Source organism: Convolutriloba macropyga, chromosome 10 (genome assembly GCF_964194025.1).
Source record: "Convolutriloba macropyga chromosome 10, txConMacr16.3, whole genome shotgun sequence".
NCBI classification, from domain to species: Eukaryota; Metazoa; Xenacoelomorpha; order Acoela; family Convolutidae; genus Convolutriloba; species Convolutriloba macropyga.
Window position 1 is genome coordinate 62,678,634 of NC_134477.1, and position 25,290 is coordinate 62,703,923.

General features: G+C 34.3%; 1 protein-coding gene across 1 annotated transcript in view; it reads right to left on the bottom strand.

Moving 5' to 3' along the window:
- The window catches only part of LOC142348264 (uncharacterized), a 43,680-nt gene extending 22,286 nt beyond the window's left edge, over positions 1–21,394 (bottom strand). The window contains exon 1 of the mRNA XM_075399561.1: positions 21,210–21,394. Within this exon, the coding sequence (XP_075255676.1) occupies positions 21,210–21,248 (39 nt within the window). The 5' untranslated portion in view covers positions 21,249–21,394. The remainder of the gene's footprint in view (positions 1–21,209) is intronic.
- Between the last annotated feature and the right edge of the window lie 3,896 nt (positions 21,395–25,290).

Sequence of the window (25,290 nt, forward strand, 5' to 3'; positions counted from 1 at the left end):
GAAGAAAAGCTGCATGAACGAAGATAGAAGCTATAACCCGGGCACTGAAGTTTTCCCAGGTAAGAACTCCGATGAAAGCGATGGAAACAAAAATCTCAGCGCTAAAAATGTAATACTTACAAAATTTCACCGCTTTCACTGCATTCATCATTTAAAAAATGCGCGCACTTTATTTTGGTTTTTTTCACCGCTATTCACAGCATTTTTCTTTCAACAATTTTTAGTGAACAATAAAGATTGGTAATAGGCGTTCGCACACCGTATTCGAATCCCTGTATGCCAAACAGTAAATCAGAACTTGAAAACAAAAAATTTGATATCTAAACAGATTTTTCCTGCACATACAATTGCTCGTTGGCCAGTTGCTACAAAATAAAGTAGATTTTTGGATAAAAATGTTAAGAGAATTTTTTTAACTTTTATGCTCAGTCTGTTTGAGATATTTTTACTTGTCCGGATTGACATCTTGCAAGATTCTTGCAAGTTTTAAATTCACTCATCACTAGGGTATTCAGTATTTAATGAATCTATTTTTTATCTGAACGTTTCCTTTTATTCATTTTACTTAAATTAACGACATCAGCAAAATATTCGCCATTGAAACTGTTCCCTTCAACTGGAATTGGAATTCAAAATGAAGTAAACGGAACGAAGTGTACCAACTATTGTTTTTTCTATTTTGTCAACTTTCACATAAGCGCAAAATGTCAAGCAAAGGAAAATTTGGCAAGTATTGTCGCAAAGGAAAATTTGTTGAAACGTTCTCAAATCTTTACTTTTATAACAAGGTTGTCATAATTGAGAAGTTACGAAGGATTCTTCAATCATACGATATGAAAATGTTTCATAGTTGAAAATTAATCAAAATTTATTATCAACAAAGAGGATCGAGAATCTGCTACTAGACCTGAATATCCGGTCAAAAATCCTATCAGAATTTGAAAAGATAATACTTGATAATAACTAGGACAAACAACTACAGATAGTGCTACAATTTTGCTCCTCACAAGAGTATGTTGGCCAGTAGATATTTAATCTCTTTTTTATTAATCTACACCATCAGAACCTTGAGTTGAGATATTTTCTAAGCAATGTCAAAACTCAAGTTTATCTGCAATAAACTGTTTAAAAATTGTTTTTATAGTAATGATGTTATCAATATCTTGTTAAAAATATTACTTTAACAAAAATGTAATAGTTGTTATGTTATTAATAAATCAGCAGGTTTGTGATTTTATTAAATTGCTACCAAACTTTTTTAGAATTGAAAGCTGATTTTAGACTTAAAAATCTAAAATTTTAGATTTAAAAATCTTTTCAACCCACAAAGAAACTTTGCAGCAGGAAAAAAATTAATTTTGAATACTGGACCGGTTTGTGAGAAAACAAATTCTAGAGACTAATATCAGCAAGCAATAAACAGGACGAAATAAAACAACATGGTGGCCCATTGATTCCATTTCTCGGACAAGTATCTTAATTCGTCATTTTTAATATTATCAACGCTCAATTTGTGGTAAAAATTTTTTAGAATTGAATTGGAAGTGATGAAGTTCTTCTTCTTCAAAGTTGGGATGAAATATCTTATAATATGAATACATCCTCAAAAGTTATCAAAACTGAATTATTGCCGCCCAATATTAAGATAATATCAAATTTGTATTTGAAAAAAGATTTCACGTACATTGAATGCATATCGAAGTTGAAAGAATGTTTAAAGGCTTTGATTATCTTTATTGCTCTCATTATTTTGTAAACATTTAAATTCACACAGGGTAACATTTTATGAAGTTGAAGTGCTACTAAATTTTGTTGAAATTGAGATGTTCTTGGAAAAATTACTGTCGCAAGGCGACGCTGTCAAAAGATATGAAAATAAATTATTTTATTTAAAGGTTGCGTAATTGAGAAGTTATAGAGGCCTTCACAAGTATGCGACAAAAGTCATTTCACAATTTAAAATTCATTATTTTTTCCAATATAAATTTATTATCAACAAGCAGGATGGGTGATTTCCGTTCCCACATAAAGTTCCAAAACGTTACATGCTCAAACTTTTATCAAAATCTGAAAGAAAGATTTCAAACTGAAACGCAAAACTGCAGATATATCAGATAGAGAATGAATATGATCTCCTCCCTAATGCACGAGATTGTTGAAAGGTAAATATATAATACTTTCAAATCCAGAATCTTTTTGTTCCGACCCACTTTGGTGGGGGAGGAACTATATGCTCAATTTTTTTGTTCAATAAATTTTGCCGATCGATATAATCATCGTAGAGAGTTGTGAGTGGTATCATTTTTTACAGGAAGGTTTAAAGTTTTGCGTATAGTTGACGTTTTTTTGTTTTACTCGTTGTTTTTATCCACATTTTCCGTATTTTTGAGCAAATTTTAGTCAAATTTGCTAGAATATAAAAAAATGTTGACACTTTTGTTATTGATTTTATCCTTAAAGATAGATGGGGTTGCCGAATTGTTCGATCAGAGTTTCATGATGAATTTTTAAAAATGCAGACTATTTAACCAAAAATGGACCAAATATGCTTTTCTAACCCAGCTTTTTAAATTTGCTGGAAGAAAACACCTTAAAATTGCAGTCATATTCTTTGTAAGCTCATAAACAGATCTATTTGTACTCCCTCTGGCTTTAGGAGTCTTCTGAATTTATAGTTTTGCCAGTTTTTTTGCAAATTTAAACTCAAAAATCTTACAAAATGCAATATTTATTTCTGATATACCAAAAAATTTGTCAAAATTGATCTTTTTCGAATTTATTTGAACAATTGAGGGTCTTTTTTGTTGCACAGACAAATAAGGGCTGATCTCAACCTCACCATGGAAGTTAAGTGTAAAAAATTGATTTTAATTGAGCGCGGCCTTTTTTTAATTATTTCCGCTTTTATAGTTTTTTATGTGAATTACTGACAAAAATTTCAAATCAGGGCTCAATTTTTAACAAATACTACTGAAAAAAAAATGAGAACCAACGCCCAAATTTTATCGTTTCAGAGTCAAGCTCTTTTTGTGGCTCTGAACAATTGGTTCCGCAAGTAATTTCAGTCGTTATCTAATGTCTCTTAGGACTTTGATTTTATTTGTCTTAAGAAATTGAGGTGAATTTTTGAACTTTGCCACTCCTTTATCTTTTTCGATCGACTTCTGGCTTATTATCATTAAAAGCATGTAAAACTCCATTTCTTGTGAGTTAAAAAATATTGTCTATAAGATTTTTGTTTTTAATTATTGGTTTCTTGGTTTTCAGAGTACGAGTTTTCAACATTTCGTTGATTTCTGAGCATTATTGCACTTTTCATAAGTTCATTTTGTTGCCCTGACAAAATTTATCACATAATTGACAGGTCCAATTGAAGTAAAGCATACATGACAAACTGAGAAAAGTTGATAAAAGGTGTTTCTGACTATATGAATTGTTTTTGTTGAATAGTTTATGACTTTGGGCTGCGACACTGTTCTCTCGCAAAATACAGTGGATATTTTTGCCTATAACTGTCTTTTTATTGCAAAACAAATGCTTGATAATTATAAGTCTGAAGAGTTTCCTGAGGACGTATAACAACCTATTTAAAGAATTCAGTTAGCTACCATTCGCCGTAAAGACTTTCAAACTAACTTTGCAAAAAATTTGTTTTCAAAAGTCTTCATTTTTTTCTCATTTTGTTAGCATGTAACTCAATCTCACTTATAAGAAGTCCATACTACTTTTGTCAATTCGAACATCGGTTGGTTATATTTTTTGGCTAGTGGCCTTGACAATTAATTTTCATCAAAAAATTTTTTCGGTATTTCCATACTGTTCAATTTTTGGTTTTTATTATTCTTGTCATTCCTACGTAGTCTTTCTATAAGGAAAACACGTTGATGTTGAAATGAGAAGCAGGTTATGATTTACAGTTCTTATAATAAACATCATAAAATAATAGTGCTTTGAGCACTGTGGTGTCGTAAGATTGTTTGTGATGTTATGGCTTCTGCCTGTATTGATGTTAGTTTGTAGCCTCTTGACGTAGTCTCATTAACCACAAGCTCAATTGGCCCCTTGAGGTGTTGCAATTAAATTAGTCCTTGTTTTTTGAAAATTTCTGTCTGTTTTGACTTTTGAAAATAATTATTTTCAAAAATATGTCTGAAAATTTGAGCATAGCCATTATTTTAAATCGCTTTTTGGTTGATTTGTAGTTTAGTCTCTGTAAAGTCAGGCGACAACCTGCTTCCAGTGAGCTTTAAATTAATCAGAATAACGATTATCGACAATATTTTCTATACTTGAATACCTTAAAGGATTTTTATTTTCGTTTTAAACAATTACATAATGATAGGGCACATTTGCTGTCAATTATTGCACAATCAAATATTTTAATGCTCCTGCTAACAAGTTTACGGTTTAGATGGCCTCACTACCATTTTCGCGCGAAATTTAACTGAACTTTTTATTTTTTCCGTTGTTTGTCCTTCTTTTTGTAGTCGTATGACGTATATTGGATAACGACAGGACTCAATTGCCTCCTATTGAGATAAATGAGCTTTTTAGTGATTACAGTTAATATCTAGTCACTTTGAAATTAATTGTTTCCAAAACACAATTGTATTTTTGAATGTCGCACTTTTTTGCACTTTTTTGTCGACCTGTTACCCAGTTGCATTGAGGACACGTCCCATATCTTTTCTAATGAAGCAAAGTTTAATTTGTTTTGCTTAGGTTTTGTCTGATGCGAGATTTCGTTATGGTTTTTGTGAATATAGGAACCGAGTTTTGGTCGTAATTATTGCTTCGTGTTTGATTCTGATTTTTGTTTTTTTCTAGAAGTCTCTAGCATAGCCTTATTGTATCCCGTTTGTGCTTTTTTGACCGATGCGTTTTTTAAAAAGTTTTCCATCCCCTCATCATTTGGTCGCCAATATTATGTCAAGAATGTGAATGAGCGGATTCGGAACATTATCTAAGTACTCAACTTTACCGAGCCTCCTTGTTTTACTGAAACTTTAATGACAAATGAGGATTTCAAATATTTAAATTAATAACAAGGTAACGAACTAATGGTTGACAAAATCCACTCAATCAATTGCCATCAGTTACTTTTGCTTTTGCTAGCTAAATCTATTGGCGACACAACTCAATGGTTGGTGGGACAAAAGTTGATCTTTTCTATCTATCTATCTTTAATGCGTACAAAATTTTTGATCTATTACCCATTGCAAGAAACAATGGTTTAACAAGAATTTGGAGCTAATTGTTCCAACCCACTATATTGGGGGGAGGAACTCTATACTCAAATGGAATTTTTTTTATAATGTCAGTTTTGTCCGATCTATATATTCATCGAGTGTGAGTGGTATATTGTCGAGTTCTGAGTGGCTTTATTAGAAAGCCATTTTATATAATTGCGAATTTTAAAGGAATTTTGTTTTCTTTTTAAATAATGTCATCAATGCTAGGTTCCATTAGAAAACTGAAATTTGAAATGCTGTAGAATTGAACATTTCTTAATGCTCTTAGTGACAGTTTAATGGTTTTAACGACTTCATTCTTCTTCGAGCAAAATTTAATTGAAATGTGTATAATTGATTTTTTTTGTCTTTTTTGTACTCTCATGACTTACACTGGATAACGACAGGTCCCAATTGCTTCCTATGCAGATAGAAATATGAGAATATTTTGATATTTTCAGTTAATATCTAATGATAAGTATCACTTTGAATATAATTGTTTTGAAAAGCCGAAATGTGTTTTCAAACTTCGCACCTTTTGCTTTTTTGTTGACCTGTTACCCAGTCGCATTGAGGGCAGGTCCCATATCTTTTCCAAAGATGTGTAGGTTAATTAGTTTTGTTTTGGTTTTATCTGATGCAAGTTTGATTTTGTTATGATTTTTTTAAATATAGTTATCGAGTTTCAGTCGTATTTAATGTTTGTCATTTAATTTTATTTTGTTTTGTCTGGTAGACTTCTAAAAAGTTTCATCAGCGCTCTAGTGTGGCATTAATGCTTTCCATTACTGGTTTAATTTACGGTATGTGTGCATATTGTGTATTTGAAAACTTTCTATCTCTTCGTCATTTGGTGGCCAACTAGGTCAAGAATGTGAACGAACGGGTTGGAATATTATGTGCGTACGCACATTACCGGGCCTTCTTGTTACAAATTAAATGCTTTTAAATAATTTAATCAACTAACAGATTGAAAGAACTACCCGGTTCACCACTTCTTAGTAGTCATACAAGGCTCATACGTGATGTAACGCAAATCACTACCTATTTCCTAGTACGTTCCTTGTATGATTACTAGTAAACCATACATGATACTTGAAGGATTACCAAAAAAATCATATATTAACCTAGTTAATAGTTACCAAGAATCATACATCTGTTTTTCATGAACCTTTTCACCATTTATGTTTTTTTTATTTTATTCAGTATGGCATCGCCTATGTGATTCTCCAGCATCCCTTTGTGATCCGCCATTAACCTCAAGTTTTGATGTTCTCTGAAACCATTTAATAAATATAAATTCTCATTTATAAGAAACGTTTTAAAAAGTTTGCGTATTACATCGAATTCCTTTTATGAATATGTTCAAATCCCAAAATTATTATCTTAGCGCACACAAAGAATCAAATTTGGAATGCAAATGCGATACAACTATTTATTATGTCCTATGAGTAAATTATACGAGAATTTGTGTTACCAGTCAATGTTTTATGAGTAATATATGACCTTGCATGATTTCCAAAAAATCTATTTTAACTTCAATAGAAAATAAAATTTATGCAGTTTTTAAGCTTCAAAGTCTTTTGTATGATCCTTGTATGATTTCAAGGAAATCAGATCTGATCCTTGTATCACTAACAAGAATTCATACCAATCATATATGAACTAGTATGACTGCTAAAAATTTTGTATGATAACAACCCGGGTAGTTGGCTGTATTGCCTTAAAGACATAGTTTTTGGTAATAATTGATTATGAAACGAAACAAAAATGTGAATATCTGCTGTCACAATCCTTGAAAACTCCAAAAAGGCTACTTGTACTTTTGCTGACTAGAGGAGTCCTCTGGAATTAAAATTTCGCCACGTTATCCAAAAACTAGCTCAAAAATTACACAAAATGCTCCATTTATTATTGCTTTATAGAAATCTTTCATTTGCTAATTGTTCCATTTTGCAAGCAATTTGTATAATTCAGTGCTTTTGTTGGACAAGTAGCAGAATTGGGTCTCATCTTGGAATATTACAATCAATAACTATTTCAATTATATTGGGGCAAAGTATTTTTCAGAAAATATTTGCATTTGTTTTATGTTGATTACTGATGAGAATGACTTCAAATCGACGCCCAATAATATATATATATATATATATATATATCTATATCTATATATATTTGTATTTGTATATATATATATATATATATATATATATATATATATGTTTATAAACGTACATAAATTTATATATATATATATATATATATATATATATATATGTATATATATATATATATATATATATATATATCTTCAGAGAAAAGACCAGAATTCCTTTGGATTTGACATTGTTCTTGGTCATTTTTATTTTTATTTCTTTTGTTTTGTCTTAATTTGTTAATTTTTAGCAGCCGGATGATTTCGTTTTTATTCATTTGGGATTATTTAAGAGTTATAGTTGATCCTAAGAACCTGTCGACCGTGAAGGTTTTTATTTAGTATCTAACTCTTTTTACGACTTTGAATATATTTGCTGAAAGAAATTGACATTGATGTTATGAAAAACTCCAGGTTTTTTAATCTTATTTCTGTCCATATGTAGCCTTGACAAAACAAAAAGCGCAAAAACTTTTTCAAGTGAATATAAGAATTACTGTTCATAGTCACTTCATTTTTAATCAATATTTCCTTGGCCTTTTTACTACAATATTTTGAAAAAGTTTTGAAATTTTGCACTATTGACTATATTTGAGGTTGTATTTTGTTCCCCTTTTCCAACTTCCACTTCTGAGGAAAATCAAGTTGTTCTTGAAAAATTCGCAATAAAAATTTTTTCGAGATTTCAGAGAAGAGTTTACAGTTTTACAGGCTTAGAGACCGTCCTCTTGCAAAGAATATTAGTGTTTTTTGCCTAATTGTCGCCCTTTTTTGTCGTGTGGTGTATTCTTGAGCAAATAAAATGTAATTTTCTTATATTGAAATTATGCGGAAAAGGAATTCTTTATAGATTATAGTGAATAACTTATTGTTTTATTGGCTGCAAAACCATTCTCTGGCAAAATTAAGAAAAAAGTTTCTGTTTCAGCCTCTATTTGTCCTTTTTAGGTGTCGTACGGCATAATGTTGATAACAAAGGGTCTTTTTTGGATGTTGAAATGAATCTGGTTCGTTAATTGCGTTTATAGCTAAATATTTTGATGATTTTCAAATTATTTTTCTTCAAAAAGTTTAATTTTGACCTTCTCAATTTTTATAGTTGTTGTCATTAGCAAATAACTTAATTTCACTATTGAATGAGTTTATCTGATTTCTGTTGTTGCCAAAACTTGTTACACTGTTGGTTGTCTTCACTCATGTTTACAGAGCTTAGTAATGTTTTTTCAGAGAAAGTTTGTGAGCTTTTTGTTCTGGTCAATTTTCGGGATCCTTTTGTTGTCTTTTTTTACTAAGACCGATCAGAAAAAATGAAAATTTAAAATCAAATCACAACCAAGCGAAAAGTGCGATTCTTTTTGTCAGTTATATTGTTTCGTTTGATTTCAAAATAGTATATTTTAATGGCTTAAACACTGGTTTTGGTCAATTGCTCGTTAAATTGTAAAATTTCTATAATTTTTGCTCTTTGTCGTCTTGTGATTTGTTCTCATTAATAACAGGCATAACCGATTTCCTCGGCAATTGCTATTTAATTCGTTTTGTTTAAAGTTGAAACTCAGTCCTTTTCGGAAATTTAAAAATGTTTTGTCTTAAAAACATAGTGCAAATTTTAACTCTTTCAGTTGTATTCTATTTCTTTCAATCTGAAACTTAGGAAAATGTCCGATAATGTCTAGAAAATCTTTAGAAACTCAGAATAAAATCCATTTGCGGAAAATAAAAACAGATAGAATACACTAATTTGTTTGTTCCAATGAAATTAATTAGCCAAGTCTCCCACCTAATGTTTATTGCCGTGTATGGTTTTCAAACTTTGCTTTTTTAGCAATACAATCGTTCTGACCTACTTATTGGGAAGGAACTGTATACTCAACTGTTTTTTTGTTTCAATCAATTTTGAGCGATTGATATATTTATCACAGAGAGTTGTGAGTGGTAACAAAAAAAGAGATCCAGCGTGGAATTTGAAGTGAAAGCAGTTTTTGGATTTGATATAAACAGGGAAAAATTGAGGATTAAATTTTATGAGTAGCAGACAAAATTCCGTTCTTTTTTTTAGTTTTTTTATTTTTGACCAAATTTTCGTCGATTTTGCTGAAGTTTGTAAAAATTGTTGACAAAATTGTTAATGGTTTTACTTGTAAGGATAGAAGAGGCTTGTTGATTGTTTTCATTCGGGTCTTTTGGTAAAATTTTTGCAAAAGATTTCTAATTTCAAATAGAGCTGCTTCTACTTTTGTTCACAGTAGGGGTCTTCTGGAAGCAAATTTTCGCCGGTTTTTGTTCAAATTACCTCAGAATTTTAGAAAGGGCGTCATTTTTTTGGTTTATTGGAATAATTCATTAGCTAGATGTCCTATTTGCCAAAATTTGGAATAATTCAGTGTTTTTATTTGACAATTAGAATAATTGATGCCAGGATTGAACTCGTCTTGGACTCTTATAATCAATAACTATTCGGAATATTTTGGTGCATGGTCTTTTTGCAAAATAAATTAGTTTTTTTGTTTCATGTTAATTACTGATGAGAATGACAACAAATCAACGCCGAATTAATGAGAGATCCTATTAGCAACAAAAGGAGGCCAAATAAAATTATAATATATCTTAAGAGAAAAGAGCATGACTCCTTTGGCCTTGGCTATGTGTTTTTGTAAACTTTTGGTTAACATCTTTTGTTTTTGGCCTTAATTTGGTATTCTTTTTTGCAGCAGGATGACTTTGTTTGGGTATTTTATTGTTATTTGGGGTTTTAAGATTTGTAACTAATCCTGGGAACCTGTGGACCGTGAATACTTTTTTGTTTGCTATCTAAAGCCTCTCAAGACTTTGAGTGTATTTGTTGTAAGAAAATAACAGTGATGTAAGAAAATAGCAGTTTTCTTTATCATATTTCTGTCTACATGTAGCTTACACTCAATACAAACTGAGAAATATTGTTTTCAAGTGAAGTAAAAAATTACTCTTTATAGTGGCTCTATATTTAATGAAGCTTTTTGGGTTTTCTTACTACGAAATTTCATTAAAGTTTGTGATTTTGCATATTTGCCTATATTTGAGGCTGTAAACTGTTCCCTTCTCCAATTTTCAATTGGAGGAAAAATCAATTTGGCCTTGAAAAAACATTTCAGTGAGAAGTACAGTTTTAACGGCTCCGAAACAGTTCCCTCGCCAAATTTAGGAGATGTTTGTTTGAATTTTGCCTTAATGTCTTTTTTAGTGTCCTATGGTAAATTCCTGACATCAAAAACCCTAAGTTCTTTTCCACGAATGCTATAATGAATCTGTTTACCGATTACAATTTAAACTTTCGGTTTTAATGGCTTTCAAATTAAACTTTTTCAACAGCAGTTATTTTTGAGCTTCCAAATTTTTCTCATTGTCGTCAACACGTAACTCAATCGCATTATCGACATGTTTCATCAACTTGCTGTAGCTGCGAACAAGGTTTTGCTTTTGATTATTTTTTGACTCTACAGAATCTATTTTTTTTAATCTACAGACTCTTTTCATAGAAATTTTGAGATTTTTCTTCACTTGTCAGTTTTTCGGATCCTTTCTGCTGTCTTTTTCCAAGAAGACTTAATGCAAAAAACCATTAAAAATCAATGTATACCAGAGCCAAAAAAATTGGTGTTTTGTCAATTGTATTTATTTTTAGTTTTTATAAATTTTTAGTGAACTAACTTTTATGAACCATTTGTTAATTTTTGGTTTTTGACCTACTTAACTTTTTGTTGTCTTATGATTCGGTCTCACTAATAACAATCTAGCGTCCTCGTTGGATGCTAATTAGTCTGTTTTTTTAAGGTTTAAGGCTTCTGATCTTCTGGTTTTCTTGAAAATATTTGTTTTTAAAGAATAGTGGTTTTTTGGCTTTTTTAGTGTTATCTTTTTTCTCTCAATTTTGCTTTTTAGTCTCTGTAACGACAGATTGCATCCGCTTTCTCGCAAATCAAGTTCTTTCTTTTGCAACTGTTATTTTCAACTAATGGTTTCTTGGCTTTGATATTAAGCATTTTCATTTAAAAAAAGGTGATTTCTTGGTTGTTCATCCTTGTCTGGATTTTTATTTCCTCGTTCTATTATCACTCTTATGATGTGGCTCAATTGGCGTTGAAAACAGTTTTATTTATGATTTTTATTGCTTTTCATGAATAGTTTATAGTTCTAATAGTTTTGAAATCGTTTTCTTGTTAAATTTATTTGATTCTATTTCTCGTTTCGGCCGTTCTTTTTTGTATTAGCCCGACATATAATGAGTAATGATAGGTCTCGTTTCTGTTCCATTAAGTTTATTTTAACCTTCTTAATGAGTTAAGTTGATACGTTTTGGTGTAAATCCAATCGAAGTTTGTTGTTTTCGAAACCAGGACCGTATTTTTTAGCATTAGCCTTTTTCCTTCTCTTAGTCGACCTGCTACCGAGTCTCATTATGCGCAGGTCTCATATGTTGTATGAAGTACAAGTTGAAATGTATATTTTAGGTTTTATTTGACTGCCTTTGTATTTTTTAATAAGTGTTTTTTTTGTGTAGACACCAAGTTTTGGTCGTAATTAATGTTTACTTTTGTTAGACTTTTATGTTTGTCGTGCCCAGTGCTTTCATTAATGACAAGTCTCAGGGGCCCTCTAATTCAGCATTAGTTTTTTCACTTAGTTGTTGAACGATATGTGAATGTTTGAATGTGTTCTATCTCTTCCTCATTTAGTAGACAATTAAGTCAGATATGTGATTGAGCGGTGTCGGAACATTAGGTGCGCACGCACATTAGCTGAAAGGCAAAGTGCGTGTGCACCTAATGTTCCGACACGGCTCAACCACATATCTGACTTAATTGTCTACTAAATGAGGAAGAGGTAGAAAACTTTCAAACATTCACATATCGTTCAACAACTAAGTGAAAAAACTAATGCTGAATTGGAGGGCCCCTTTTTAGACATTATATTACGCTCTTATAAATCATCTTAACGAATAAAAACTTGTTTTTGTTTTGTAGTTCAAAGACAATTTAGCTCGATTGGGAAAAAATAGTTGCAAACAGATTCATTTTTCAATGCCATAAACAATATCAGCCTCGATTTTGACCAATTCTAGTTGTGCTAGTTTTACAATCTTTCATGCAAAGAAAGAGTGAACAAATATTTTTTGCCTTCGCCAAACAGTCCAATTGAAAAGCGAAATCTAGAAAGCAACATTTTTTTCACTTTGTGCTCGGTAATATAAAATTATATAACTTAAAAACCTCTTTGTTATGATACTTTTGTTGTTATTGTAACGTGGATAATGTTAACTGTTTAAATTGCATCTGATTAATTGGCTGTTTTACAATTTAATAAAATGTTTAGAAGCAAAACTTGTTTTTGAGGTCATTTTGAGACCAAACACATTTGGTGAATGAAGATATTTATGGGTTAGTGAAGAGAGGAGCTAGAAAGGAGCTAATACGGAAATCTTGCAAAAAACTGAAAGTGAATTTTTACTACTTATTCAAATTTTTAGTTCCGTGGTGGTCATTTGTGAAACTCAACGCCATTATTTCACCCTCTATCATATCACCCCTCTATAATTTTATCCCTCGATCACTTCACCCCTCTCTCATTTGACCCCTCTATAATTTCACCCCTCTATCATTTCACCTTCTATCATTTCACCCCTCTATTGTTTCATCCCTCTATAATTTCACACCTCGATCATTTCACCCCTCTATCATTTCACCCCTCTATCATTTCAACCCTCTCTCATTCCACCCCTCTATCATTTCACCCCTCTATCATTTCACCCCTCTGTCATTTCAACCCTCGATGACTTCACCCCTCTATCATTTCATGCCTTTTTAATTTCACCCCACTATCATTTAATCCCCCTATCGTTTCACTCATCTATCAATTCACCCCTCTATTGCTTCACCCCTTTATCATTTCACCACTCTATCAATTAAACCCTCTATCATTTCCTCTATAATTTTACCCCACGTTAATTTATACCCTCGATCACTTCAATCCTCCATCATTTCACCCCTCTATCATTTCATCGCACTATAATTTCACCCCTCGATCATTTCACCCCTCTATCTTTTCACCCCTCTATCATTTCACCCCTCGATCACTTCACCCCTCTATCATTTCATCCTTCTATAAAATCACCCCTCTATCATTTCACCCCTGTATCGTTTCACTCATCTATCAACTCACCCCTCCATCATTTCATCCCTATATAATTTCAACCCTCTAACATTTCACCCCTCTATCATTTCCCCTATAATTTTACCCCACTATCATTTCACCCATCTATCAATTCACCATTCTGTCTTTTACCACTATCATTCTACCCCTCTATCATTTCACCCCTCTATAATTTCACCCCTCTATCATTTCACCCCTCTATCATTTTACCCCTCTATCATTTCAACCCTCTATCATTTCACCCCTCTATCATATCACGCCTCTATAATTTCACCCCTCGATCATTTCACCCCTCTTTTATTTCCTCTATAATTTTACCCAACTTTAATTTATACCCTCGATCACTTCACTCCTCTATCATTTCACCCCTCTATCATTTCACCCTCTATCATTTCACACCTCGATCATTTCACCCTTCTATCATTTCACCCCTCTATCTTTTCAACCCTCTATCATTTCACCCCTCTATCATTTCACCCCTCTATCATTTCACCCCTCTTTAAATTTACCCCTCGATCACTTCACCCCTCTATCATTTCACCCCTCTATAATTTCACCCCTTTGTCATTTCAACCCTCTCTCATTCCACCCCTCTATCATTTCACCCCTCTATCATTTCACCCTCTATCATTTCACACCTCGATCATTTCACCCTTCTATCATTTCACCCCTCTATCTTTTCAACCCTCTATCATTTCACCCCTCTATCATTTCAGCCCTCTATCATTTCACCCCTCTTTAAATTTACCCCTCGATCACTTCACCCCTCTAGCATTTCACCCCTCTATAATTTCACCCCTTTGTCATTTCACCCTCAATCATTTCACCCTTCTATCATTTCACCCCTCTATCTTTTCAACCCTCTATCATTTCACCCCTCTATCATTTCACCCCTCTTTAAATTTACCCCTCGATCACTTCACCCCTCTATCATTTCACCCCTCTATAATTTCACCCCTTTGTCATTTCAACCCTCTCTCATTCCACCCCTCTATCATTTCACCCCTCTATCATTTCACCCTCTATCATTTCACACCTCGATCATTTCACCCTTCTATCATTTCACCCCTCTATCTTTTCAACCCTCTATCTTTTCACAACTCTATCATTTCGCCGCTCTATATTTTCAACCCTCGATCAATTTACCCCTCTATCATTTCACCCTTCAATCATTTCATCTCACTATAATTTTACCCCTCGATCACTTCACCTCTATCATTTTAACCCTCTATAATTTCAAACCTCGATCATTTCATCCCTCTATCATTTCCTCTATAATTTTAACAAACTATCATTCCACCCATCTATCAATTCACCCTTCTATCTTTTCATCCCTCTATCATTCCACCACTCTTTCATTTCACCCCTCGATCAATTTACCCCATCTCTAATTTCACCCCTCTATCATTTCACCCCTCTATCATTTCACCCCTCGTAATTTCGACCCTCGATCAATTCAACCCTCTATTTTTTCCTCTATAATTTTACCCCACTATAATTTATACCCTCGACCACTTCACTCCTCCATCATTTCATCCCCTATCATTTTATCCCACTATATTTTCACCACACGGTCATTTCACACTTCTATCATTTCACCCCTCTATCATTTCCTCTATAATTTTACCCAATTATGATTTCACCCCTCTATAATTTTATCCCATAATCATTTCATCAATCCATCATTTCTTCCCTCTATAATTTCTTCCATAATTTTACCCCACTATCATTTCACCCATCTATCAATTCACCCCTCTATCATTTCACCCCTTCATCAATTCACCCCTCTATCATTTTACCCCGTATAATTTCACCCCTCGATCATTTCACCCCTCTATCATTTCCTCTATAGTTTTAGCCAACTATCATTTCACCCCTCTATCATTTTACCCCTCTATAATTTCAACCCTCGATCATTTCACCCCTCTATCATTTCACCTCTCAATCATTTCATCCCACTATAATTTTACCCATCGATCATTTCACCTCTCTATCTTTTTACCCTTCTATAATTTCAACCCTCGGTCATTTCACCCCTCTATCATTTCCTCTATAATTTTACCCCACTATCATTTCACCCATCTATCAAATCACCCTTTTATCTTTTCACCCCTCTATTATTTCACCCCTCTATCATTTCACCCCTCTATAATTTCACCCCTCTGTCTTTTCACCCTCAATCATTTCAACCATCTATCATTTCACCCATCTCTCATTTCGACCCTCTATCATTTCACTCCTCTATCTTTTCACACCTCTATCATTTCGCCCTTCTATAATTTCAAACCTCGATCAATTTACCCCTCTATCATTTCCCCATCAACCATTTCATCCCACAATAATTATACCCCTCGGTCATTTCACCTCTCTATCATTTTACCCTCTATAATTTCAACCCTCGATCATTTCTTCCCTCTATCATTTCCTCTATAATTTTACCCCACTATCATTTCACCCATCTATCAATTCACCCTTCTACATTTTCATCCCTCTATCATTCCACCCCTCTTTCATTTCACCCCTCCATCATTTCACCCCATCTATAATTTCGCCCCTCGATCATTTCACCCCTCTACTATTTCACCCCTCTATCATTTCACCCCTCTATCATTTCACCCCTCTATCATTTCACCACTCTATCATTTCACACTTCTTTAATCTCACCCCTCGACCACTTCAACCCTCTATTTTTCCTCTATAATTTTACCCCACTATAATTTATACCCTCGACCACTTCAATCCTCCATCATTTCACCCCTCTATCATTTTATCCCACTATAGTTTCACCCCATAATCATTTCACACCTCTATCATTTCAACCCTCTATCATATCCTTTTAATTTTACCCAACTATCACTTAACCCCTCTATAATTTTACCCCACTATCATTTCATCAATCCATCATTTCACCCCTCTATAATTTGCTCTATGATTTTACCCCACTGTCATTTCACCCATCTATCAATTCACCCCTCTATCATTTCACCCCTCTGTCAATTCACCCCTCTATCATTTCACCCGTTATAATTTCACCCCTCGATCATTTCACCCCTCTATCATTTCCTCTGTAATTTTAGCCAACTATCATTTCACCCCTCTATAATTTCCTCTATAATTTTACCCCACTATCGTTTCACCCATCTATCAATTCACCCTTCTGTCTTTTCAACCCCCTATCATTCCGCCACTCCTCTTTCATTTCAACTCTCGATCATTTCACTCCTCTATAATTTCACCCCTCTAACATTTCACCCTTCTATCATTTCACCCCTCTATCAATTCAACCCCCTATCATTTCACCCCTCTTTAGTTTCACCCTTCGATCATTTCAACCCTCTATTATTTCCTCTATTATTTTACCGCACTATAATTTATACCCTCGATCACTTCACTCCTCTATCATTTCACCCCTCTATCATTTTATCCCACTATAGTTTCACCCCACGATCAATTCACACCTCTATCATTTCACCCCTCTATCATTTCCTCTACAATTCTACCCAACTATCATTCAACCCCTCTATAATTTCATCCCACTATCATTTCACCCATGCATCATTTCAACCCTCTATAATTTCCTCTATAATTTTACCTCACTATCATTTCAGCCATCTATCAATTCACCCCTCTATCATTTCACCCCTCTATCAATTCATCCCACTATAATTTCACCCCTCGATCAGTTCACCCCTCTATCATTTCACCACTCTATAATTTCACCCCTCCATCATTTCCTCTATAATTTTACCACACTATCCTTTCCCCATCTATCAATTCAACCCTCTATCATGTCACCCCTCTATCTTTTCACCCCTCTGTAAATTAACCCCTCTCTCATTTCACCCCTAGATCATTTCACCCCTACATCATTTCACCCCACCCCTCTATCATTTCAACCCTCTATCATGTCACCCGTCTATCTTTTCACCCTTCTATCATTTAACCCCTCTCTCATTTCACCCCTCGATCATTTCACTCCTCTATCTTTTCACACCTCTATCATTTCGCCCCTCTATAATTTCAAACCTCGATCAATTTACGCCTCTATCATTTCCCCTTCAACCATTTCATCCCACAATAATTATACCCCTCGGTCATTTCACCTCTCTATCATTTTACCCTCTATAATTTCAACCCTCGATCATTTCTTCTCTCTATCATTTCCTCTATAATTTTACCCCACTATCATTTCACCCATCTATCAATTCACCCTTCTACATTTTCATCCCTCTATCATTCCACCACTCTTTCAATTTACCCCTCCATCATTTCACCCCATCTATAATTTCGCCCCTCGATCATTTCACCCCTCTATTATTTCACCCCTCTATCATTTCACCCCTCTATCATTTCACCCCTCTACCATTTCACCACTCTATCATTTCACCCCTCTTTAATCTCACCCCTCGACCATTTCAACCCTCTATTTTTCCTCTATAATTTTACCCCACTATAATTCATACCCTCGACCACTTCAATCCTCCATCATTTCACCCCTCTATCATTTTATCCCACTATAGTTTCACCCCATAATCATTTCACACCTCTATCATTTCAACCCTCTATCATATCCTTTTAATTTTACCCAACTATCATTTAACCCTTCTATAGTTTTACCCCACTATCATTTCATCAATCCATCATTTCACCCCTCTATAATTTCCTCTATGATTTTACCCCACTGTCATTTCACCCATCTATCAATTCACCCCTCTATCATTTCACCCCTCTGTCAATTCACCCCTCTATCATTTCACCCGTTATAATTTCACCCCTCGATCATTTCACCCCTCTATCATTTCCTCTGTAATTTTTGCCAACTATCATTTCACCCCTCTATTTTTCCTCTATAATTTTACCCCACTATAATTCATACCCTCGACCACTTCAATCCTCCATCATTTCACCCCTCTATCATTTTATCCCACTATAGTTTCACCCCATAATCATTTCACACCTCTATCATTTCAACCCTCTATCATATCCTTTTAATTTTAACCAACTATCATTTAACCCCTCTATAGTTTTACCCCACTATCATTTCATCAATCCATCATTTCACCCCTCTATAATTTCCTCTATGATTTTACCCCACTGTCATTTCACCCATCTATCAATTCACCCCTCTATCATTTCACCCATCTGTCAATTCACCCCTCTATCATTTCACCCGTTATAGTTTCACCCCTCGATCATTTCACCCCTCTATCATTTCCTCTGTAATTTTTGCCAACTATCATTTCACCCCTCTATAATTTCCTCTATAATTTTACCCCACTATCGTTTCACCCATCTATCAATTCACCCTTCTGTCTTTTCAACCCCCTATCATTCCGCCATTCCTCTTTCATTTTAACCCTCGATCACTTCACTCCTCTATAATTTCACCCCTCTAACATTTCACCCTTCTATCATTTCACCCCTCTATCAATTCAACCCCCTATCATTTCACCCCTCTTTAGTTTCACCCTTCGATCATTTCAACCCTCTATTGTTTCCTCTATTATTTTACCGCACTATAATTTATAACCTCGATCACTTCACTCCTCTATCATTTCACCCCTCTATCATTTTATCCCACTATAGTTTCACCCCACGATCATTTCACACCTCTATCATTTCACCCATCTATCATTTCCTCTACAATTCTACCCAACTATCATTCAACCCCTCTATAATTTCATCCCACTATCATTTCACCCATGCATCATTTCAACCCTCTATAATTTCCTCTATAATTTTACCTCACTATCATTTCAGCCATCTATCAATTCACCCCTCTATCATTTCACCCCTCTATCAATTCATCCCACTATAATTTCAACCCTCGATCAGTTCACCACTCTATCATTTCACCACTCTATAATTTCACCCCTCCATCATTTCCTCTATAATTTTACCACACTATCCTTTCCCCCATCTATCAATTCAACGCTCTATCATGTCACCCCTCTATCTTTTCACCCCTCTCTTATTTAACCCCTCTCTCATTTCACCCCTAGATCATTTCACCCCTACATCATTTCACCCCACCCCTCTATCATTTCAACCCTCTATCATGTCACCCGTCTATCTTTTCACCCTTCTATCATTTAACCCCTCTCTCATTTCACCCCTCGATCATTTCACTCTTCTATCATTTCATCCCTCTATCGTTTCACCCCTCTATAATTTCAACCCTCTATCATTTCACCCCTCTATCATTTCACCCATCTATTTTTTCGCCCCTCTATCATTTCCCCCTCAATCATTTCACCCCTCTATCATTTCACCCCCAGGATGAAGTCAGCGACCCAAGACAGGTATTGGCCGGACCGACCATACCCAAAACAGGTATTGGCCAGACCGACAATACCCAAAGATAGGTATTGGCCAGACCGAGCAGACTTTGGCCAACATTGGCCAGACTGAACAGACTTTGAACACCATTGGCCACACTGACCAGACATTGTCCAGACCATTGGGCAGACCGAACAGACCTTAGGCCAGACCATTGTCCAGACCGTAGGCCAGACCATCCGCTAGACCGTTGTCAAGATTAATGGCCAGACCGAACAGACCTTGGGCCAGACCATTGTCCAGACCGTAGGCCAGACCATCCACCAGACCGTTGTCTGGCCCAATGGCCAGACCGAGCAGACCCTACGCCAGACCCTTGTCCAGACCATAGGCCAGACCATCCGCCAGACTGTTGTCAAGATTAATGGCGAGACCGAACAGACCTGAGGCCAGACCATTGTCCAGACCGTAGGCCAGACCATCCGCCAGACCGTTGTCCAGACCATTGGCCAGACCCAACAGATCCTAGGCGAGACTATTAGCCAGACTCATTTAAACGTGTATAAGCATCCAATAAAAATTATAATTTATTCGTTTCATTTTTTGAATGACAAATGAATATGAGATTTTAAAAAGAAATTATTGAAAAAAACCGTCGATTTAAAGACAAATGCAAATTTCAGAGGAAGGTTAATGAAGTATTCTAATCATCTAGAAGTAGATGTCGTTTCCCATTTATGGGCTGCTATTTTGAAAAACAGTCAATACAGCACGCATTTATACAATTTGGCTCTTGTTTGGCTGGACCTCTATGCCTTGAAATTAGATATTGGCCAGACCGAACAGACCGAAATATGGGTATTGGCCAGACCAAACAGACCAAAATATGGGTATTGGCCAGACCGAACAGACCAAAATATGGGTATTGGCCAGACCGAAGAGACCGAAATATGGGTATTGGCCAGACCGAACAGACTAAAATTGCCATTGGCCAGACGGAAGGCGCGACCCAAATTTTTTCCAGGCCATTGTGGATGGTCGTACCTGACCCCCCAGTCCGCGACCCAAGTCGGTCTTGCCAATACCTGTCTTGGGTCACGGACTTCATCCTGGGCCCCTCTATCAATCATTTCAGCCCGATTTCAATTTTATATATGATTGGTGCTATTAAAATCGTCAAATAATCATGACAAAATTACTCTTAAAAGTGGTTAAATGTGACTTTAGCTCTATAACTTTAGTTCTATTCCTGCCTCTCAACTCAAAGGGGGGTTGGATGGTTAGTTGTGTTTATTTGTGATTGTTTTTATTTATGTAGGGTTTGAGCAATGATTCACAATGATTACCAAAATACGTACCATTATTCCATTATTTTGAGACACTGCACCCGCAGCCATTGCTCAAAAGTCAACTGAAAAAATTAATGTCAAGCTTTTTGCAATTTCTATTCTGCACTGCGTCAAAAGTTGATTTTTGAACTAAAGAGTTGGTCAAAAAATGACAATAACTGAGTAATTTTTAAAAGTTTTTATTGTTATTTTCTTAAAATGTAGCCAATAAAAAGTCTTGTATTAATTGCAGCCCTGTTTTGAAAGCATTTGTTTTTGGTTTTATGTTGTACCCATAACAGAGACTAACGAATCAATTAGTTTTCAACCACTATCTGTTATGTGAATTCTTCTGCGTCATAACAGCTTATCTGAGTAGAGCTTTAAACTTTTGTTGATTACAAGATAAAACGCTACACGTACCAATCCAAGTCATTGTCAACCAGAACAAAAACTTTTCAATGGTACGTGCGGCCGGTACTTACAAAAAAATTTTATACTCAACTATTATTCAAGTTATTTTAATGAATGCTAAATGTCAACCATAAGCATTCGTTTTATTTACAAGCTTTCATTTTTTTTAGTTTGAACAACAATACCTCTATGTTTTATAGCTTACTAGCTAACTCCGGAGTGAAAACTTATCGTATCTGCCAAAAGCATTAATCCGCCTTCACTTTTGGCCATAATTTTTAATTACTTTTTTAACAATTTATTGCTAAGAGCTTTACAAGATGGTTTGATCTGTCTTAGCTGCAAGCTTTTTATTAATTGAGCTTCGAAAGTTTGAACAAACAGTTTTTTCATCTCTTCTGTTTTCGTTTGGCCGAATTTATTTTCAACTCACAGTGCAGAAACAAAAACCAAAAAAGTATTTACACAATCAAGGCATGTATGGAAATTATGATGGCGCAGCTGAAAAAAATATCGAAATTGATTATAATTAAATTTTATTTAGCAGCAGCTAAATTTACACAAACAAGTTAGGAAACCCACAAGTAATTTTTGAAACTTTTCGGTTTTCTTAGTTTTCGGTTATTTACAACAGAACGGAAAATCGGTGGTTAAAATGTTTTGAAAATGAAAACTGTGGTTAATCATCTCTGTCGTCAAAAAACTATCCGCAATTGAAGCAATATGCGTCACGACTGTCTATTGTTTTATGTGAACCAGTAACTGGAATAATTGCTCTAACTTTGCTCCAATACACATGTGGTCCATAAACAGCAAACAATAATTCACTCGATATAATTCATTCAATCGCTGAAACGAATTTTGCCAATAAAACCTTCACTCTAAGTAATTCTTTTTTGCACAATCTATGTTATGGAGTTTTCTTTCGCCTCATAAAACAGTTTAGCATCACAAGTTTGACAAAAAGTGACATTTTCGCGGTTTCCAAATTCAGATTTTCAGTAATTTCAATACAAAGTTCGTTTTCAGTTGCAACAGGTTCCGGAAAGGTTTCAGAGCGGTTTATGATCAATGAGGCTCGGTAATAAGCGTTTGCAGATTATGTTCCCACACCTCTCATATACATTCACGGCTTAATTAACTACCAATTGAGGAAAATTCAAATAATGTTCAGAACAATCAGGTGTATGAATAAAAAAAATTGCTTCCAACTGAAGTCAAAATTACAAGGTCTAAATAGCGTCAAATAAAGCGCAAACAAAATCAAACTAAATTGTGCTTCATTAGAAAAAAAACATGGGACCCCTACTTAAGGAGTTTTGGTAACAAGTAGACAAAAAAGAACAAGAACGGTAAAGTTAAAAAAGAAGTTTAGATTTTATGAATACGAATAATTTCAAATATAGAAAACTGTTAGATATCAACTAAAATCTTTAAAATGAAAATATTGGGATCTGTAATTTTCCAGATTTTGTCGTACGTCTGCATAAACAAACGATAAATACAGAAGAAAAACATTAATTGTATTATATTTTGCGAGTAAAAATGTGTCAAAGCCTTTAAAGCCCTTATCTATTCCGTGTAAGAAATAACCCGTTGTGCCTTCTTTGAACACCAATATTGTGAAACTTGACATCTGAATAATGACACTAGATAACAGGTAGACAAAAAGAACAAAAAGGGGCGAAGACAAAAAATACATTTGTATCTTCCGATAACAATAAATTTCAAAGTCATAAAAAACTAGCTATCAACAATAGACTGATTCATTTGTGCTTCATTTTCAACTCCAATAATGTGATATTCAATCTGTAAGTAATGAGAAAAAGTAAAAGAAAATAGATGAGAAAGGAAAAACGTCTAATTTATTTTTTAAACAATCGATGTCAAAGTGATGAAACACTTTAGCTATCAACTTAAATAAAAAAGCTTCGGAGTATTTTTAAATGTCAAAACGATCGTAAGGTTTTGACTAAATAAGCTAGAGAGGCTTCCTTGAAGCTCCTTAGGAAGTCAATCGTACCTGTCCTTGAAACACCTTGATTTGAGTGGTTTGGTTCTGTAATATGGATAAATCTTAGCAAAAAGGAAAAAATGTTTTAAGAAAAAAATGGCGACTGAGTTTAATTAAAATTACTTTTTACTGTAAAAAAACGATGGTTAGACCAAAAATAGCCTTCTGCTGTTCGTCCACTAGGAACATGTTTTTTTTCCGAACATTATGGATTTGCTCATTTTGACAAAAAAATTTTAAGCAAAATTTTTGACAAAAAAATTTAAGGAGCAAAATTTTAATTCAAGAAAACTCTCAATGGAAGCGCAAATAAAACTAGCCCTCTTTGGAGTTAATAAAGATTGTCTCATATTTTTGCTAAATTCAAGGTGTTTTTTCTTCCAATTTAAATAAAACAAATAAATAGCTTATTTCGTGACGTTTTTGATGACTGAACTTTGAAAAACTTAGCAAAAATTAGCTAAAATTGGCTCAAAGAGTTCAAAAAACCTCTTTTATCTTTAGAGATAAAATATTACAAACAATTTTTAATACTTTCAACATATTTGTCAGCAGAATTAGGAAAAAAATTCTGTAAAATACTGATAATGTGAACAGAAACAACGAAAATCAGTCAAATGTTCAAACCTTGATAACTCAGTTGAAAAAAATTCAAAAAACTCTTTTTTATTATATATTCTACGCTGAACGGGCTCTCTAATCATACCTCTCACAACCCTCTACAATGAATATATCAATCGGCCAAAATTTACTGAACAATAAAAAACTTATTTGAGTATTTAGTTCTTCCCCTATTAGATCGAGTGAGAATAAAAGTTTCAGAAAATACGTTTGGCTATATGTTGGAAATTGAAGTGAGAGAGTTGAATTAGAATTCGACGGCAGCTTGAGCGTTATTGAATTAAAGTCGTAAGCAATCTATTTACAGAGCATTATCCATGTTCCATTTGTACAAACAAACAAAAGTCGAGTCAAAATGCAAAAAGTATCCTTGAGACAGTAAAGCTAAGTAGTATTATTGTTGTTTATTCGAGTGAAGATGGCAGCACAATTCATATTAAAATAGTTTTAGCAACTTGTTAATAATTTGTAGAAGAGTCAGCAATTTACTCTGAATTATGTCAACTTCTTCCCTTCCCCCGTGAACATTTTTTTTTCTTTTTAATCGTGGCATTCGTCAACAGGACCTTCCCCTTCAAAGCCCTCTCCCATCCATCCTTAATGGGCATATAACGTATAGTCGCGCCACCACTCCCACCCCATTACGTAAATATAGTTGGAGGGGATATGAAGGAAAAGACGCTGTATAATGTCATATATGGAAATATTCTACTGGGGAAGGTTGTTCCGGACAGTCAACTATATACAGCTAAACGCCACAGATAAAACAAAACAGTCAAAAAGTTAGTTAGTCCAGAAAGCGCGTGTTTAATATTTTTGCACAACAAAAATTTTTTTTAGCAGGCACATTTTCCCTTAATGTGTCCCAACCTCAAAACCCAAATGACAACACCCCCCCCCCCCCACCCTACTCGCGCTCAAACTTAGAATATTCGGATATTTTGTTTGCTTCGCTTGTGACCACCCCAGTACATTATGCACCTTCATGTTACAGATCACGTGCCATTACATAGTAAATAATTATGTGAAAATATGGCCCCGCAGTCTTTTGGGGTGCAAAAA